At 51.5% G+C, this 18,169-nt stretch overlaps 1 protein-coding gene across 3 annotated transcripts in view; it reads right to left on the bottom strand.

Moving 5' to 3' along the window:
* The window catches only part of LOC140399129 (regulator of G-protein signaling 3-like), a 369,904-nt gene that overhangs the window by 213,082 nt on the left and 138,653 nt on the right, over positions 1 to 18,169 (bottom strand). For all 3 annotated transcript variants that reach the window (XM_072488325.1, XM_072488326.1, XM_072488327.1), the window contains one exon: positions 902 to 1,238. In XM_072488325.1, the coding sequence (XP_072344426.1) occupies positions 902 to 1,238 (337 nt within the window). The remainder of the gene's footprint in view (positions 1 to 901; positions 1,239 to 18,169) is intronic.

The following is an 18,169-nucleotide window of genomic DNA, read 5'->3' as shown; positions in this document are numbered from 1 at the left end:
AATACCAGCTTTGATTTACGCCGGCGGGACAGGCAAATTCTGTGCGGGACTTCGGCCCATCCAGGCCGGAGAATTGAGCGGGGGGTCCCGCCAACCGGCGCAGCCCGATTCCCACCCCCGCCCAATCTCCGGTACCGGAGACTTCGGCGGGGGCGGGATTCACAGCGGCCAACGGCCATTCTCCGACCCGTCGGGGGGTCGGAGAATGACGCCCCTGTTCTTTCTCTTGTCAGATATTTTCATAGACTTGTACATCGCCCTTTCCCTTGCATTAGCTCAGTTTCTGCCAAATTCTCAACCATCCCGTTGCCACCTTTGGACTCAACTGTCCAATACTCTCATCCTGCACCCACCATAATTCTGAGCTCTGTTGCACGTATCCCGCTTCCCGCACCAAGACAGACTCATCCCTCAACCCCATGTTTGTTGACCCATTATGGTGCCTACGTTTCTCATGCCTTAAGTTTAAAATTCACATCTTTTTATTCAATTTCCTTCATGTCTTCACCCTTCCCAATCACTCAAACCTTCTCCGCCTGACAATCCTCTTAGAAACTTATTACCCTTTAATTCTAGGCTCGTGTTCATCTCTCACGGTGTCCATTGCATCACTAATGGTCATGCCTTCAGCCATATAGGTCCCAAGCCCTTTAAATCCCTCCATTAACCCAAATGGGTTTCCTCCACCTTGTAAAATCCATGACCTTGAATGCGCTTTTAGTCACCCCAAACATCTTGTCCTTTGACTCAGTGATTACGCCACTGTGAAGGCCCTGTTACAGTTGTTTGTTAAAGACACCATTCAAATGAAGGTTGTTCTTACATTAGAAACAAAACATTTCAATATTTCTAACGCACAACTTAGCTATATCAGCCAACTTTCTTTTCATAAGGTGCATACCTGGCTCCCACATTTTATTGGTGAAAGAATGAGAAAATTGTCCCCCTCAGATGCAACATTTGATATCATAGGGCCGTTTTGTGGACATTTGTCAAACTCTTCACGCCGCTCCCAGCTGCTCAGTACAACCCCATCGGTACCATCATACACAATATGGCGACTTTCTCTATGGTCCATGGAACTTGATGGAGAACTACAGTTTTTTTCACGTTTGTTGGGTGGAGACTGCAAGTCGTAATTTGATTTGTAAGATGGTTTTCTAATCATGCGTTCAAAGTTGGGCTTCAACCGAGGAACAAGACGCCAGATTAAAACAATGATCTGACTGTGGCAGTTTCTGTAAAGGAGCAAATTACATAGCGTTAAAAACAAGCTTACGATGTTGCATAAAAGGGAGATTTTCTGCTTGTGCACCTCAAGAGATTCTCATCCACTGATTCAATATTGGGAAATTGTGCATGATCATTATATTTCCATGTTCATTTATCCTTTACTGTCCAAAACAACCAATTGTACTTAAAATGTCAGTAAAGGCAACAAAATGTAGCATCCTCAATCATTTATTTTGCTGATATAATTCAGCCTTGAATATTTGAGCCAATTCATACACTGATGCGGTCACACAGGCGATCTGTAGATTATATATTTATGATAAGGCTACATCATATATCATGAAGACAAATATAGCATCGCAAATCATGTGCCACAAAACTTGAAGAATAAATGCATACCAACTGGAGAACATTAAGTTTGAGAATGATGAACCTGAATGGATTACAAACACAAAGCGAAATAATTAAGAAAACAAACAAGAAAGTTGATGAAAGGGAAAGGTGAGTGGAACCACTGAAAAAAATCCAGAAACCAACAAAAATCTGAAAAAGTAGCTATTATGGCAAAAATCTAGACGGTGTAAAAGTCAAATACACTGGCTAGAATTCTCCGGCCATTGGGATTCTGTGTTCCACCAGCAGCGCAACCCCACCCGCGGGTTTTCTAGCGGCATGGGGTGGCTTCAATGGGAAATCCCATTGACAAGTGGCAGAGAAGCCTGCCGCCAAACGAACGGTGCACTGCCGGGAGACACGCAGCTGGGGGCCCGGAAGGAAGGAAGGTGGGGAAACCACAAGATAAGAGGAGGAAGGGGGGGGGGCTTTCCTTGAAAACAAAAGAAAAACACAGCTGAAGCCGGGGGGGAGGGGGGGGGAGAGAGGCAACGTGGAAGGGGGGGGGGAGGGGGAGAACTATAGACCGATCCAGAGGGCGGCAAAATTTACATAGGATCAGTTAAATGAAGGACAAAATAAACCTCTCTGTATTATAAAGTAAATTAACGCAGGCAAGAAAAATGTAATGTATATATACAATTGTTTATAAATATGAGAAATGCCAATAAAAAGATTTTTTTAAATAAATAAATAGGGGGTGCACTTTAGCTGCAGACAGGATGGAACAAGTTTGAAGAAACTTTCTTGTAAAATGATGATTTGCACCATTGCAGTCAACTGCGTGTTAAGCATCGAGAGGTATGGCTTGGGAGCCCCATTCTAGCATGGCAGTCTCTGTCACATTTGCTGCAGAGCAAGACAGTGGGCTGAGAAGATGCACAATTTTCTAAACAGTCCGTATCCACAGGCCACAGCCATCAGCGACTGTGTATTATTTGCCAGTGTCAATGCCTGCCATCTTCAGATCACACTTGCAAATGTCCTTATAGCTGAGGTATGGACACCCAGGTTGTGAGCCAGTGGCCAATTCACTGTTCGGAGGGTCTTTGGGAATACGGCCGCCACACATCTGACGAATGTGAATGAGCCCCAGCACAGATGCCGTTGGCTTAGCAACGAGAGTACGCTGATGGAATAAGCACATCCCAAGACTTCTGAGTTGGTGGCCCTCTCCTGCCAAGAGATGCCGATGACAGTAAAGGTGGAAACTGTTCAGCCTTTTCTTCTGTCCAGCAAATGTTGTACAGATCTCACTGCTGTAAAGAAATGCACTGTGTAAGCAAGTTTCATAGGCTTTCAGTTTGGTGTTCTTAGTCAGGTTCCTGTTGTCCCACATTCTCTGATTCCGCTTGGGCATAACAGCTTCAGTTTTTGCAATGGGCGAGTTGATTTCAGCATCAAGTGACGGGTTGCAGAGATAATTGAAGCTATCAACAACTTTCAGCGTCACATTGTCAATGCAGATTGATAGTCATGTAGCTACACTCCAGACCATGACATTTGTCTTCTCGATGCTGATGATCAAACCAAGCTCCTTACAGGTGAGAGAATATCTGTCCATTTGCCGTTGCAGGTATTCCTCACGACGGAATGATAGTGCAGCATCATCAGCTTGGAGCAAACCTCTGATGAGACTTAACGCTAATTTATTTGGAACTCAGGTTGAACAGTTTTCCTTCTGTTCTGCTTTGTAAGTACACCTCCTCAGCAGATGAACTAAAAGCATATGACTACAGCAAAGAAAATAATCTGGTTAAGAATGTCAGTGTCAGAACACAACCCTGTTTGACCCCACTGCGGATCTACAAGATGTAGCCCTGTCATAACTGACCTGTGCCATTATTTTGACATGGAAAGCAGCGATCACACTAAGCAGCTTCGGCAGGCAGTCAATTCTGCCCAGCAGCTTACATAGACTGCCTCTGCTCATATGGTCGAATACCTTGGTGAGATTGATGACGGTATTATATAATGATCTGATTTGTTTACGGCCTTTCTCTTGCAGCTGCCGGACTGAGAAGATCATGTTAATTGTAGATATTCCTGTTCTGAAACCACACTGGGATTTGGAATACATGCATTCAGCCAAGATCTGCAGCCTGACAAGGGTAAATATTTTTCCCCGATGCTCAGCATGGGAATGCCTTGATAGTTGTTACAATTGCTGCAGTCACACCTGTTTTTGTATAGGGTCACAATTTTTGCAACATGTACATACTGGGGCACTGTCCCCTGCTGTGCAGATACTGCAGGAATACTAGCTTCCAGTGCTTGATGAGTTGAGGTGGTATAGCATCAGCAGTTTGTTGGACTTTACTTCGAGAGGCTCGTGGTGCATTCAATTTTCACATTGGATCTCTCTTGTGATTAATAAGAGACCATTTGACTTCAATAATCAGCTCCATCAGCGTAATGGTAGCCTTGAACCAGTCAGCAATTTTCCACTCTTGCTTTCTCTATCAACTCACTAAACTGTTGCTTTTTAAACTGGGTAGGTTGAATGGCTGATGTTGATTCATGGACGGTATTTCTATTTTGAATGAAAAAAGCTTTGAGGGTTGCGTCCGCACTCCAATGCATACCAGGGAGTGATTTGTATCACAATCAGTGCTGTGGTAACTGTAGCAACTAAAATACTGTTAAGGGGAATTCTGGTTGCGACTATGCCTAGGTAGGTCGCACGTTCAGCAGATCCTGCCGGGAATGGACTTTTGGGCTCTTCAGAGGGGCCCCAACGGCAATTGTTCGACGGCTCCCAGTGTGGGAAGGTGACAGCAAGGTTCCCCCGACACTATAAGGATTGGACCAAGAGTGGAGCGGTTAAAAAAGTGATCTTGGTGCAGCGGAATGTGCGAGGGAGGAAAAGCAAGATGGCGACAGGTGGATACCTAGCAGCGTGGGCGCAGTGGTCGCAGGAGCAGCAGGAGTTTCTTTAACGCTGGTTTGCTGAGCTGAGGACAGAAATGCTGGCGCCAATGAAGGCAGCGATTGAGAAGCTTGTGGAGACCCAGAAGGCCCAAGGGGCGGCGATCCGGGAGGTGCGGCAAAAAGCCTTGGAGAACGAGGACGAGATCTTGGGCCTGGCGGTGAAGGTGGAGGCGCACGAGGCGCTGCGCAAGAGGTGGGCGGAAAAATTTGAGGACCTGGAGAATAGGTCGAGGAGGAAGAATCTTTGGATTCTGGGTCTCCCTGAAGGAGTGGAGGGGCCCGATGCCGGGGCATATATGAGCACGATGCTCAATTTGCTAATGGGTGCGGGAGCTTTCCCGAGGCTCCTGGAGCTGGATGGGGCTCATGGGGTCCTGGCAAGGAGAACCAAAGCCAACGAGCCGCCAAGGGATGTAGTGGTGAGGTTCCACCGCTTTATGGACAGAGAGTGTGTCCTGAGATGGGCCAAAAAAGAGCGGAGCAGCAGGTGGGCGAACACGGACATCCGAATTTACCAGGACTGGAGTGCGGAGGTGGCTAAGAAGAGGGCTGGTTTTAACTGGGCTAAGGCGGTGCTCCATTGGAAGGGCGTGAAGTTCGGGATGCTGCAGCCAGCGCGATTGTGAGTCACATTCCAAGATCGGCACCACTATTTTGAAACGCCTGATGAGGCATGGAACTTTATCCAGACTGAAAAGTTGGACTCAAACTGAGGGTTTGTCGTGGTGGGATGTTTACTGTGTTTATAGCGTTTGAGGAATGTTCTTTTTGTTTGGTGCTGGGTGGTGCTGGGTGAATAGATTTGATGTGGGGGCTGTGGGAGAGTGGGGGCGTCGGTGTTGGGAGGGCAGGGCCCCGCGGAGGAAGAGGGGGGGTGGAGGCCCGGGGATGGGGAGTTGGTGTAAGGCCGCATAAAGGAGCTGCGCCAGAGGGGGCGGGGCCGGCTCAGGAAAGCGCGGGCTTTTTCCCGCGTTAAGGAAGGATGAGGGCGGGGCCGGGGGGTGGGAAGGGCGGTGCTGGAGAGGAGTGCACACTGACTGCCAAGAGGTGGGGGGAATCTCACACTTGGGGGTCGATGGAATGGCGGTAGAGGCCGGGGTCAGCAGGAGTCAGCTGACTTACGGGAGTGTTATAAGGGGGAGCAAAATGGCTAGATGAGGATCTAGCGGGGGTGGGGGGATGGAGGGAAGGGGGGGGGGGCGGAGAACTGGGTTGCTGCTGCATGGGCCAAAGGGGAGCTGGAAGTAGGAGAGATAGTCGGGGCGGGAGTACGCCGCCTGGCGACTGGAGAGTGTCGGAGGAGCGGGCACATGGCTGGCCTAGAAAAGGAGATCTGGAGGTAGGAAGCTTGATAATAGGGGGGGACTTCAACACGGTGCTGGACCCAGCACTGGACCGTTCTAGGTCCAGGATGGGTAAGAGACCGGCTGCGGACAAGGTGCTCAGGGGGTTTATGGACCAGATGGGGGGAGTGGATCCATGGAGGTTTGCCAGGCCGCTGGCCAGGGAATTTTCCTTCTTTTCCCACGTCCATAGAGCCGACTCCCGGATGGATTTTTTCATTTTGAGTAGGGCGCTAATCCCGAAAGTGGAATGAACGGAATATTTGGCCATAGCCATCTCAGACCACGCCCCGCATTGGGTGGAGCTGGAGTTAGGGGAGGAGAGGGACCAGCGCCCGCTGTGGCACCTCGATGTGAGACTGTTAACGGATGAGGGGGTATGCGGGCAGGTGCGGGGGTGTATTGAAAGATACTTGGAGGCCAACGACAACGGGGAGGTGCAGGTGGGGGTCGTCTGGGAGGCGTTGAAGGCGCTGCTCAGGGGAGAGCTAATCTCAATTAGGGCCCACAGGGAGACGAGAGAGAGGAGGGAAAGGTAGAGGTTGGTGGAGGAGATTTTAAGGGTGGGCAGGAGTTATGCAGAGGCCCGCGAGGAGGGGCTCCTTCGGGAGCGACAGAACCTCCAGACGGAATTCGACCTGATGACCACGCGGAATGCAGTGGCACAGTGGAGGAAAGCGCAGGGGGAGGCGTATGAGTATGGGGAGAAGGCGAGCCGGATGCTGGCACATCAGCTTCGTTAGAGGGAGGCAGCGAGGGAGATTGGTGGAGTTAAGGATAGAGGGAGGTATACGGTGAAGAGTGCGGTGAGATTAAACGAGGTAATTAGGGACTTCTATGGGGATCTGTACAGGTCTGAGCCCCCAGCGGGGGAGGAGGGGATGCGACGATTCCTAGATCAGCTGAGGTTCCCGAGGGTGGAGGAGGAGGAGGTGGCTGGTTTGGGGGCGCCGATTGGGCTGGAGGAGCTGGTTAAAGGATTGGGGAGCATGCAGGCGGGGAAGGTTCCAGGGCCGGTTGGGTTCCCGGTTGAATTTTACAGGAAATACATGGACCTGCGGTGCCCATTGCTAGTGAGGACTTTTAATAAGGCGAGGGAGGGGGGACCTTGCCCCCGACAATGTCCAGGGCGCTGATTTCTTTGATCTTGAAGCGGGACAAGGATCCATTGCAATGTGGGTCATATAAACCGATCTCGCTCCTCAATGTTGCGCTAAGTTGCTGGCGAAGGTGCTGGCTACGAGAATTGAGGACTGTGTCCCGCGGGTGATTCACGAGGACCAGACGGGATTTGTGAAGGGTAGGCAGCTAAATACAAATGTGCGGAGGCTCCTCAATGTGATTATGATGCCCCCGGTGGAGGGAGATGTGGAGGTAGTGGCAGCTATGGACGCGGAGGCCTTTGATCGGGTGGAGTGGGAGTATCTTTGGGAAGTGTTGCAGAGGTTTGGGTTCGGGGAGGGGTTCATCAGTTGGGTCAGGCTGCTATATAGAGCCCTGGTGGCGAGTGTGGCTATGAACCGGCGGAGGTCGGAGTACTTTCGGCTGTACCGGGGGACGAGGCAGGGGTGCCCCTTATCCCCCCTTGTTGTTCGCACTGGCAATTGAGCCGCTGGCCATGGCACTGAGGGAGTCCAGGAAACGGAGGGGATTGTTCCGGGGGGTGAGACAGACACCGGGTGTCGTTGTATGCCAATTACCTGTTGTTATATGTTGCGGATCCAGTGGAGAGGATGGCGGAGGTCATGCGGATCCTTAGGGAGTTTGGGGACTTTTAGGGGTATAAACTTTTCGGAGCAGCACGGTAGCATTGTGAATAACACAATTACTTCACAGCTCCAGGGTCCCAGGTTCGATTCCGGTTTGGGTCAGTGTTTGTGCGGAGTCTGCACATCCTCCCCGTGTGTGCGTGGGTTTCCTCCAGGTGCTCTGGTTTCCTCCCATAGTCCAAAGATGTGCAGGTTAGATGGATTGGCCATGCTAAATTGCCCTTAGTGTCCAAAATTGCCCTTAGTGTTGGGTCGGGTTACTGGGTTATGGGGGTAGGGTGGAAGTGTTGACCTTGTGTGGGGTGCTCTTTCCAAGAGCCGGTGCAGACTGGATGGGCCGAATGGCCGCCTTCTGCACTGTAAATTCTATGAAACTCAACGTGCCTAGGGATCCAAGTAGCTAGGAGTTGGGGGGCCCTGCACAAGCTCAATTTGACGCGGTTGGTGGAGCAGATGGAGGAGGATTTTAAAAGATGGATATGCTGCCACTCTCACGAGCGGGTAGGGTGCAGTCGGTCAAAATGACGGTCCTCCCGGACTTCCGGGTGCGGCGCTGACCAGCTAGGTCGCACGTTTCGGCAGCTCCCGGTGGAACGGACTTTTGGGCTCTTGATAGGAGCCCCAACGGCAATTCTAACGGCAAAAAACACTGTGCTGGAATCCAGAAGGGAATCCCCCCTGGACACGGATGGAAAAAAGAGAGGAAAGTGGCCGGATTGCGGTGGATCCTCTAGAGCAGCGGCCAGGAAGGCAGGCACAAAGCAAGATGGCGTCGGAAGGAGGCAGTTTAATATGGGGCCCTGACCAACAAGAGTTCCTGCGGCGTTGCGTGGAAGAACTCAAAAAGGAGATGAAGAAGGAGCTGTTGGCCCCGATATTACAAGCGATTGAGGGGCGAAAGGAGGAGCAAAAGACCCAGGAACAGGAGCTTCGGGTCGTGAAGGCAAAGGCTGCTGAGAATGAGGACGACATACAGGGCCTGGTGGTGAAAACGGAGATGCACGAGGCACAACACAAAAGGTGTGTGGAAAGGCTGGAGGTGCTGGAGAATAATGCGAGGAGGAAGAATTTAAGGATTCTTGGTCTTCCCGAAGGTGTAGAAGGGGCGGACGTCGGGGCATATGTGAGCACGATGTTGCACTCGTTAATGGGATCGGAGGCCCCGACGGGTCCGCTGGAGGTGGAGGGAGCCTATCGAGTTATGGCGCGAAGACCGAGGGCTGGAGAAATTCCTCGAGCCATAGTGGTGAGATTTCTCCGATATAAGGACAGAGAGATGGTCCTCAGATGGGCAAAGAAAACTCGGAGCAGTAGGTGGGAGAACGCGGTGATCCGGTATATCAAGATTGGAGCGCGGAGGTGGCGAGAAGGAGGGCAAGCTTTAATCGGGCCAAGGCGGTGCTGCACAAACGGAAGATTACATTTGGAATGCTGCAACCGGCAAGACTGTGGGTCACACATCAAGGGAAACACCACTACTTCGAAACGGCAGATGAGGCGTGGACATTTATTGTCGAGGAGAAACTGGACTGAGTGGGCCATAAAAAGAATGTTTGGGACAAAGTGGGGGGGTGAATATGTGGGATGAAGGGGGGGAAAAGAGGGACGAGATGACTTCCCAAGTTGTAAATCCTGCGACCCTGTAACTTTTCTCTCTTCCCCATGTCGTGGGGGAGGGGGGGAGGGAGGATGAGGAGCTGAGGGCGCCGGCCATGGGGGGCGGGGCCAAAAGGGAAGCGCGGGCTTTGTTCCCGCGCTATGGTAATCACAGCGGGAACAGGGAAGCAGGAAGGAGGGGGCCTCGCACAGTGTGAGCCGAGGTCACGGGGGGGAAGCCGAGGTCGGCCAGAGTTTGCTGACTTCTGGGAGCAACATGGGGGGTGCAATTACGCTAGTTTGGGATCTAGCGGGGGGAGGGGGGTTAACTGGGTTGCTTCTGCTGGGGAGAAGGGGGAGCTGGTATGGGGGGGGGGGGGGTCGGGGCGGGGGGGGTGCCGCTTGGGGGAGATACGGCTACGTGGGAACCGGGTGAGGAGCTGGATTGAAAAAGGAGATGGCTAGTCGTCAAGGGGGGGGGGGGGGGGGGTAAAAAGCCCCCCAACCCGGTTGATCACGTGGAATGTGAGAGGGCTGAACGGGCCGATTAAGAGGGCACGGGTACTCGCACACCTAAGGAAACTTAAGGCAGATGTGGTTATGCTTCAGGAGACGCATCTGAAGTTGATAGATCAGGTCAGACTACGCAAAGGATGGGTGGGGCAGGTGTTTCATTCGGGGCTAGACGCAAAAAACAGGGGGGTGGCCATACTAGTGGGGAAGCGGGTAATGTTTGAGGCAAAGACTATAGTGGCGGATAGTGGGGGCAGATACGTGATGGTGAGTGGCAAATTGCATGGGGAGGAGGTGGTATTAGTGAACGTGTATGCCCCGAACTGGGATGATGCCAACTTTATGAGGCGTATGCTAGGACGAATCCCGGGCCTAGAAGTGGGGAAGTTGGTAATGGGTGGAGATTTTAATACGGTGCTGGACCCAGGGCTGGACAGATCGAGGTCCAGGACCGGAAGGAGGCCGGCTGCAGCTAGGGTGCTTAAGGACTTTATGGAGCAGATGGGAGGAGTAGACCCCTGGAGATTTAGTAGACCTATGAGTAAGGAGTTTTTGTTTTTCTCCTATGTCCACAAAGTTTATTCACGAATAGATTTTTTTGTTTTGGGAAGGGCACTGATCCCAAAGGTGACGGGGACGGAGTACACGGCTATAGCTATTTCGGATCACGCTCCACATTGGGTGGACCTGGAGATAGGGGAAGAAAAACAACAGCGTCCACCCTGGAGAATGGACATGGGATTATTGGCAGATGAGGGGGTGTGTTTAAGGGTGAGGGGGTGTATTGAAAGGTACTTGGAACTCAATGATAACGGGGAGGTACAGGTGGGAGTGGTCTGGGAGGCGCTGAAGGCAGTGGTCAGAGGGGAGCTGATATCTATTAGGGCACATAAAGGAAAGCAGGAGGGTAGGGAAAGGGAGCGGTTGTTGAAAGAACTTCTGAGGGTGGACAGACAATATGCGGAGGCACCGGAGGAGGGACTGTACAGGGAAAGGCAAAGGCTACATGTAGAATTTGACTTGTTGACTACGGGTAATGCAGAGGCACAATGGAGGAAGGCACAGGGTGTACAGTACGAATACGGGGAGAAGGCGAGCAGGTTGCTGGCCCACCAACTGAGGAAAAGGGAAGCAGCGAGGGAGATAGGGAGGGTGAGAGATGAAGAGGGAGAGATGGAGCGGGGAGCGGAGAGAGTGAATGGAGTGTTCAAGGCATTTTATGAAAGATTAAATGAAGCTTAGCCCCCGGATGGGAAGGAGAGAATGATGTGCTTTCTGGATCAGCTGGAATTTCCTAAGGTGGAGGAGCAGGAGAGGATGGGACTGGGAGCACAGATTGAGACGGAGGAAGTGGTGAAAGGGATTGGGAGCATGCAGGCGGGGAAGGCCCCGGGACCAGACGGATTCCCAGTTGAATTCTATAGGAAATATATGGACTTGCTGGCCCCGCTACTGATGAGAACCTTTAATGAGGCGAGGGAAAGGGGGCAGCTGCCCCCGACTATGTCAGAGGCAACGATATAGCTCCTCCTAAAGAAGGAAAAAGACCTGCTGCAATGCGGGTCCTACAGGCCCATTTCCCTCCTGAATGTGGACGCTAAGATTCTGGCCAAGGTAATGGCAATGAGGATAGAGGATTGTGTACCAGGGGTGGTTCATGAGGACCAAACTGGGTTTGTGAAGGGGAGACAGCTGAATACAAATATACGGAGGCTGCTAGGGGTAATGATGATACCCCCACCAGAGGGGGAAGCGGAGATAGTGGTGGCGATGGATGCCGAGAAAGCATTTGATAGAGTGGAGTGGGATTATTTGTGGGAGATGCTGAGGAGATTTGGTTTTGGGGATGGGTATATCAGGTGGGTACAGTTGCTGTAAAGGGCCCCGATGGCGAGCGTGGTCACGAATGGACGGGGGTCTGACTATTTTCGGTTCCATAGAGGGACGAGGCAGGGATGTCCTCTGTCCCCGTTATTGTTTGCATTGGCAATTGAACCCCTGGCCATAGCATTGAGGGGTTCCAGGAAGTGGAGGGGAGTACTCAGAGGGGGAGAAGAACACCGGGTATCTCTGTATGCGGATGATTTGTTGCTATATGTGGCGGACCCGGCGGAGGGGATGCCAGAGATAATGCGGACACTTGGGGAGTTTGGGGATTTTTCAGGGTATAAACTGAACATGGGGAAAAGTGAGTTGTTTGTGGTGCATCCAGGGGAGCAGAGCAGAGAGATAGAGGATTTACCGTTCAGGAAGGTAACAAGGGACTTCCGGTACTTGGGGATCCAGATAGCCAAGAATTGGGGTACATTACACAGGCTTAATTTAACGTGGTTGGTGGAACAGATGGAGGAGGACTTTAAGAGATGGGACACGGTGTCCCTGTCATTGGCAGGTAGGGTGCAGGCGGTTAAAATGGTGGTCCTCCCGAGATTCCTTTTTGTGTTTCAGTGCCTCCCGGTGGTGATCACGAAGGCTTTTTTCAAAAGAATCGAGAAGAGTATTATGAGTTTTGTGTGGGCTGGGAAGACCCCGAGAGTGAGGAGGGGATTCTTGCAGCGTAGTAGGGACAGGAAGGGGCTGGCACTACCGAGCCTAAGTGAGTACTACTGGGCCGCCAATGTTTCAATGGTGTGTAAGTGGATGGGGGAAGGGGAGGGAGCGCCGTGGAAGAGATTGAAGAGGGCGTTCTGCAGGGGGACTAGCCTACAAGCAATGGTGACGGCACCGTTGCCGTTCTCACCAAAGAAATACACCACAAGCCCGGTGGTGGTGGCTACATTGAAAATTTGGGGGCAGTGGAGACGGCATAGGGGAAGGACGGGAGCTTCGGTGCGGTCCCCGATAAGAAACAATCATAGGTTCGTTCCGGGGAAAATGGATGGGGGATTTGGAGCATGGCAAAGAGCTGGGGTAGTACAACTGAGAGATCTGTTTGTAGATGGGATGTTTGCGAGTCTGGGAGCGCTGACGGAAAAATATGGGTTGCCCCAAGGGAATGCATTTTGGTACATGCAATTGAGGGCTTTTGCGAGGCAACAGGTGAGGGAATTCCCGCAGCTCCCGACGCAGGAGGTGCAGGATAGAGAGATCTCAGAGACATGGGTGGGGGATGGTAAGGTGTCGGACATATACAGGGAAATGAGGGACGAGGGGGAGATCATGGTAGATGAGCTGAAAGGGAAATGGGAAGAACTGGGGGAGGAGATTGAGGAGGGGCTGTGGGCTGATGCCCTAAACAGGGTAAACTCATCGTCCTCGTGTGCCAGGCTAAGCCTGATACAATTTAAGGTGTTACACAGGGCGCATATGGCTGGAGCTCGGCTTAGTAAATTTTTTGGGGTAGAGGATAGGTGTGCGAGATGCTCGAGAGGCCCAGCGAATCACACCCACATGTTCTGGTCATGCCTGGCACTACAGGGGTTCTGGGTGGGGGTGGCAAAGGTGCTTTCGAAGGTGGTGGGGGTCCGGGTCGAACCAAGCTGGGGGTTGGCTATATTTGGGGTTGCAGAAGAGCCGGGAGTGCAGGAGGCGAGAAAGGCTGATGTTTTGGCCTTTGCGTCCCTAGTAGCCCGGCGCAGGATATTGTTAATGTGGAAGGAAGCCAAACCCCCGGGTGTGGAGACCTGGATAAACGACATGGCAGGGTTCATAAAGTTAGAACGGATTAAGTTCGTGTTAAGGGGTTCGGCTCAGGGGTTCACCAGGCGGTGGCAACCGTCCGTCGATTACCTCACAGAAAGATAGAGGGAATGGAAAATAAGTAGACAACAGCAGCAACCCAGGGGGGAGGGGGGGGAAGAGGAATCGAACGGACTCTCAGAGATGTTATTGTATATGTATAATATGTATAGGTAGTTGTTATAGGTAATTGTATATTGGATTGTTGGATTGTATTTTTGGAGAGTATTTATTTTGGACAAGGCAGTTGCCATTCAGTTTTGTTTTTGTTTATATATTATTTATTTACTTGTTTAAAACTGGCCACTGTTATTTATATTGCTTTATTGTTGTGTGAAAGAAACACTACGTACTGTTATGTTTGGCCAAAAATCTTGAATAAAATATATATATTTTTTAAAATGACGGTCCTCCCGAGGTTTCTCTTTGTGTTCCAGTGCCTTCCCATTTTGATCCCCAAGGCCTTTTTCAAACGGGTGAGCTGGAGCATCATGGGATTTGTGTGGGCGAATAAGACCCCGAGGGTGAAGAGAGTGTTTCTGGAGCGTAGCAGGGACAGGGGGGGTGCTGGCGCTACCGAATTTGTGTGGCGATTATTGGGCAGCCAGTGTGGCAATGATCCGTAAGTGGGTAATGGAGGGAGATGGGGCGGCGTGGAAGAGGCGAGAGATGGCATCCTGTGTGGGCACGGGCCTGAGGGCGCTGGTAACGGCACCGCTGCCGCTCTCGCCTACAAGGTACACCACGAATCCGGTGGTGGCGGCAACACTGAAGATCTGGGGGCAGTGGAGGCGACACAGGGGCGAGGTGTGAGCCTCGGTTTGGTCCCCGATTCGGGAGAACCATCGGTTCGCCCCGGGAAGGATGGATGGGGGGTTTCGGAGCTCGCATCGGGCAGGGATTAGAAGAATGGGGAACCTGTTCATCGATGGGACGTTTGCGAGCCAAGGGGCACTGGAGGAGAGGTTTTGGCTACCCCCGGGAAACGCTTTCAGGTACATGCAAGTGAGGGCGTTTGTGAGGCGGCAGGTGAGGGAATTCCCGCTGCTTCCGGCACGTGGGATTCAGGACAGGGTGATTTTGGGTGTATGGGTTGGAAAAGGCACGGTTTCGGTGATTTACCAGGAGCTGAAGGAAGAGGAGGAGGCCTCGGTGGAGGAGTTAGAGGGCAAGTGGGAGGAGGAGATAGATGAGGGTCTGTGGGCTGATGCCCTGAGTAGGGTTAACTCTTCCTCCTCTTGCGCCAGGCTCAGCCTAATACAGTTCAAAGTTATTCACAGAGCGCATATGACAGGGGTGAGGTTGAGTAGGTTCTTTGGGGTGGAGGACAGATGTGGGAGGTGCTCGGCTCCCCGAGCCCGGCAAATCACGTCCACATGTTTTGGTCGTGCCTGGCGCTGGATGGGTTTTGGAGGGGTTTTACGATGACTATGTCCAAGGTGGTGAACGCCCGGGTCAAGCCGAGCTGGGGATTGGCATTATTTGGGGTATCGGGCGAGCCGGGAGTGCAGGAGGCGAAAGAGGCCGGTATTCTGCCATTTGCATCCCTGGTAGCCCGGCGGAGGATTTTGCTACTGTGGAAAGATGCGAAGCCCCCGAGTGTGGAAGCTTGGATCAATGACATGGCAGGGTTCATCAAGCTGGAGAGGATAAAGTTTGCCTTGCGAGGGTCTGTGCAAGGGTTCCTAGACTATCTTGCGGAGCGTTAGGAGGAGGTCAGCAGCAGCAGCCCAAGGGTGGAGGGATGGGGGGGGGGCGGTTCTTTTGGGGTGGCGTTTGGGTGAAGGTGGGGTATTTCCCTATTTGTGTTTTTAAATGTTATATGGGGGGTTATTGTATATGGGGGAAGTCCAATGTATAATTTCTGCTTGTTGTGTTCTTGTTTCTTTCTTGTTGCGGGGGGGGGGGGGGGGGGCTTGTTGAAGATTTGTTGAACAATTTGAATAAATATATTTTATTTTTAAAAAATAAGAAAAATACTGTTGAGGGAGTCACGTCTGGTGATGATTTAATCCAGTTGGTGCCAATGTCCTGATCTTGGATGTCTACAGGACACCTTGTGGTATGGTTTGTACTGAAAGAAGATGTTAGTTATACCAAGCACATGTAGCAGCAAAGCTGAAGTTCCTGTCCATTCTCATTTATCTTTCCCAGGCCATGATGTCAGAGCAGGATGGCCATGCCACATGGTCTGTGCCTACCCTTGCGTTGAAATTCCCCAGAGGTAAAGGTGTTCTGGCTTAGGGATGCTGCTGACAGCAGTTTCAAACTCCTTAAAGAATGGTCTTTTGCATCTGTAGCTTAAGTAGCCTCATTTGAGTTAAGAAGCGGATAGGAAAACATTCGGAACCATTGTGGGGAGTTCCATTACGGAGATTAGCGAGCTACAGAGAAGGCTGCTCCTTGTTCACGGACTTCCGTGAATGCTTTCCCTAATAGATGAACATGTAATATTTTACTTTCAGTACTCCATTCTTGGGAAATCGGGGCCGGGTTTCTCCGAGCCTCCGCGCCGAAATCGCGCTCGGCGCGGGGGCGGAGAATGGAGCTACAGACCCACGATCAGGTCCGATGCCGGGACGCGAACCTCCGGCGACCGGAGAATCTGCGCCAGTCACACGCACGCGGTCGACGCGGCGCCGGTCAGGGGTTGTTGAAAGAGGACCCCATGGCAATTCTTCACGGTCGACCAGCCTAGTTCCCGTCGGCATGGTTCACGTATGATTCCACCCAGCGGGAGCTTGGCATCGCGGCTGCGGTGGCCATCCTGCTGGGGGGTGGGAGGATCAGTCTCCAGGGGGGCCTCCATGACGGGCAGGCCTGCGATCGGGAGTCACCGATCGGCGGGCATGCGCGATCTGGGGGGGCCTACCTTCTTCCACGCCGGCCCGTTGTGTGAGTCCGCCATGTCACGTGTCGGAAGTGCAGGACGCATATCGGCAGCCGGAGCTGCGTGGGGCCACTGAATCTCTCCGGTGTTTAGGCCGGTGTCAACACTTAGCCACCGTTTTGAAGAATCCCGGCCCTGGTTTCTTGTAGAGAAGCTATCTAGGTTCATGTTCAGCCTATTAAGTTACATGTCAATCATGGCTACCTTGCACGCATTATTAACCAGCTGCAAGTCATCTGTCAATCCAGAGTTCATGGTGCTTGCCAACTGAAAAGTTGGCATCTTCTTTCTTTTGAAGTGCTTTGTGTTTGCCTGGTTCAATGGAGTCCAATCACTGTTGTGTAGAGATTCTAAACTCCAAGCACCCTTTGAAGCAGATAGACCATGACCAACCTTACTGGTTGGAGGCTGCCTGATTTAGGTGGGTTGTGGTTGACCATTGTAGCAGAATAGTCCCACCCTATGTTGGAGACAGCTTGTAGCACCTGTTCTCTATGTCAATTGATTTGGGCTTATTGCTCGTAACTGCTGTCTCCCATGTTCACGTTCTGCAGCAAAATTGGGAGCATCCTCACTAGCATGCAAGGTGGGCAAATGTCATGGGAACCCTGGGCTGTCCAAATGTCAGGGTACCCCTCTCAATCTCCCCGACTGAGTCCAAAAGAATGCAAAGCACTATGTTTGGCTTGGTTGTGGGAGTTGCTAGAAATATGACATATTGAGATATCAGTCTACCTTTGGGTTCCAGTCCAGGTTTTTTGTCATGGTTTACTCCATTAACCTTCAGCTCCCACTAGGTGTCCACAAGGCTCATGGTTGGGAGTTTGTTGCAGCAGTGCCAGGGCGTATTCACATACCAGTGGACCTGCAGACTGCATGTTTTGGGGCCAAAACTCCTCAGAGTTCCTCGGAAGCTTTAGTCTGGGTCCAAGAGGGCCCAAGTTGCTGATTGTCACCATGCGGTGGCACAGCTGAGGATGGAGAAGCTGTGTACTGACAGGGAGGGACTTACTCCTTTGACTCACTTTTTTGCATTGCTGCTAGTCAGCAGTGTGGTTTGAAAATGAGAAGCAAACTAGCACACAAAAGCAGATAACATGCTTACTCTATTCACCCACACACTAGATGCATTGACATGTTGGACACACCTGAAGAAACAAATGGATGCTGCACATCAGGTTTCCCAGTTTCCCCAATACCATGTTAGACCAGGCAGCAGCCAGGAAGAGCAATATCCTGTTGCCACAGACGATGGAGAGCCCTTCAGGCAACACCTCTATTTCCAGTGAGATGAGGATGCATAGGAGGGTAATGTTAAAGGATTAGCTCCCATGACATGGCTGCAATATCTAAAATGTTTTAATGGCATCATCAAATGTGTCAAAATAAGGTTTCACCATCGATCTCCTCTGCTCTTACCTCCATAACCTGCAAACTCATGATGCATAATAGTCACCTCCTCTCTTGCATTCACTCTCCCCCAATCACTGCACTATACTTCACTCCAACCTCTGCTTCTCTGACTTTCAGTTTCACCCCCTACTCACCACGAGTACAGCAATCACTTCCTCACACCTCACTTCTTACACATAATATACAAGTATTCCACCATGACAGGCACATACTCTAAACATCTCTTCCGGCTGTCATTAACCACTTCTCAGGAGATTGTCCACAACATGTGACAGGAGGGTTGCAGCTGCACATACCTAACCCTGTGGAAGCCAGTTGCAGCGATGATAGCTGAGATGCCAGCCACTCAGCTTCTAGGGGCACTGTTATTGCACACAGCAGTAGGGATGTTGAGATGCAGTCCCAGTAGT

This window comes from Scyliorhinus torazame, chromosome 22, assembly GCF_047496885.1.
Source record: "Scyliorhinus torazame isolate Kashiwa2021f chromosome 22, sScyTor2.1, whole genome shotgun sequence".
NCBI classification, from domain to species: domain Eukaryota; kingdom Metazoa; phylum Chordata; class Chondrichthyes; order Carcharhiniformes; family Scyliorhinidae; genus Scyliorhinus; species Scyliorhinus torazame.
Note: the sequence above shows the minus strand (reverse complement) of the source record. Positions and strands in the feature narration are given on the sequence as shown.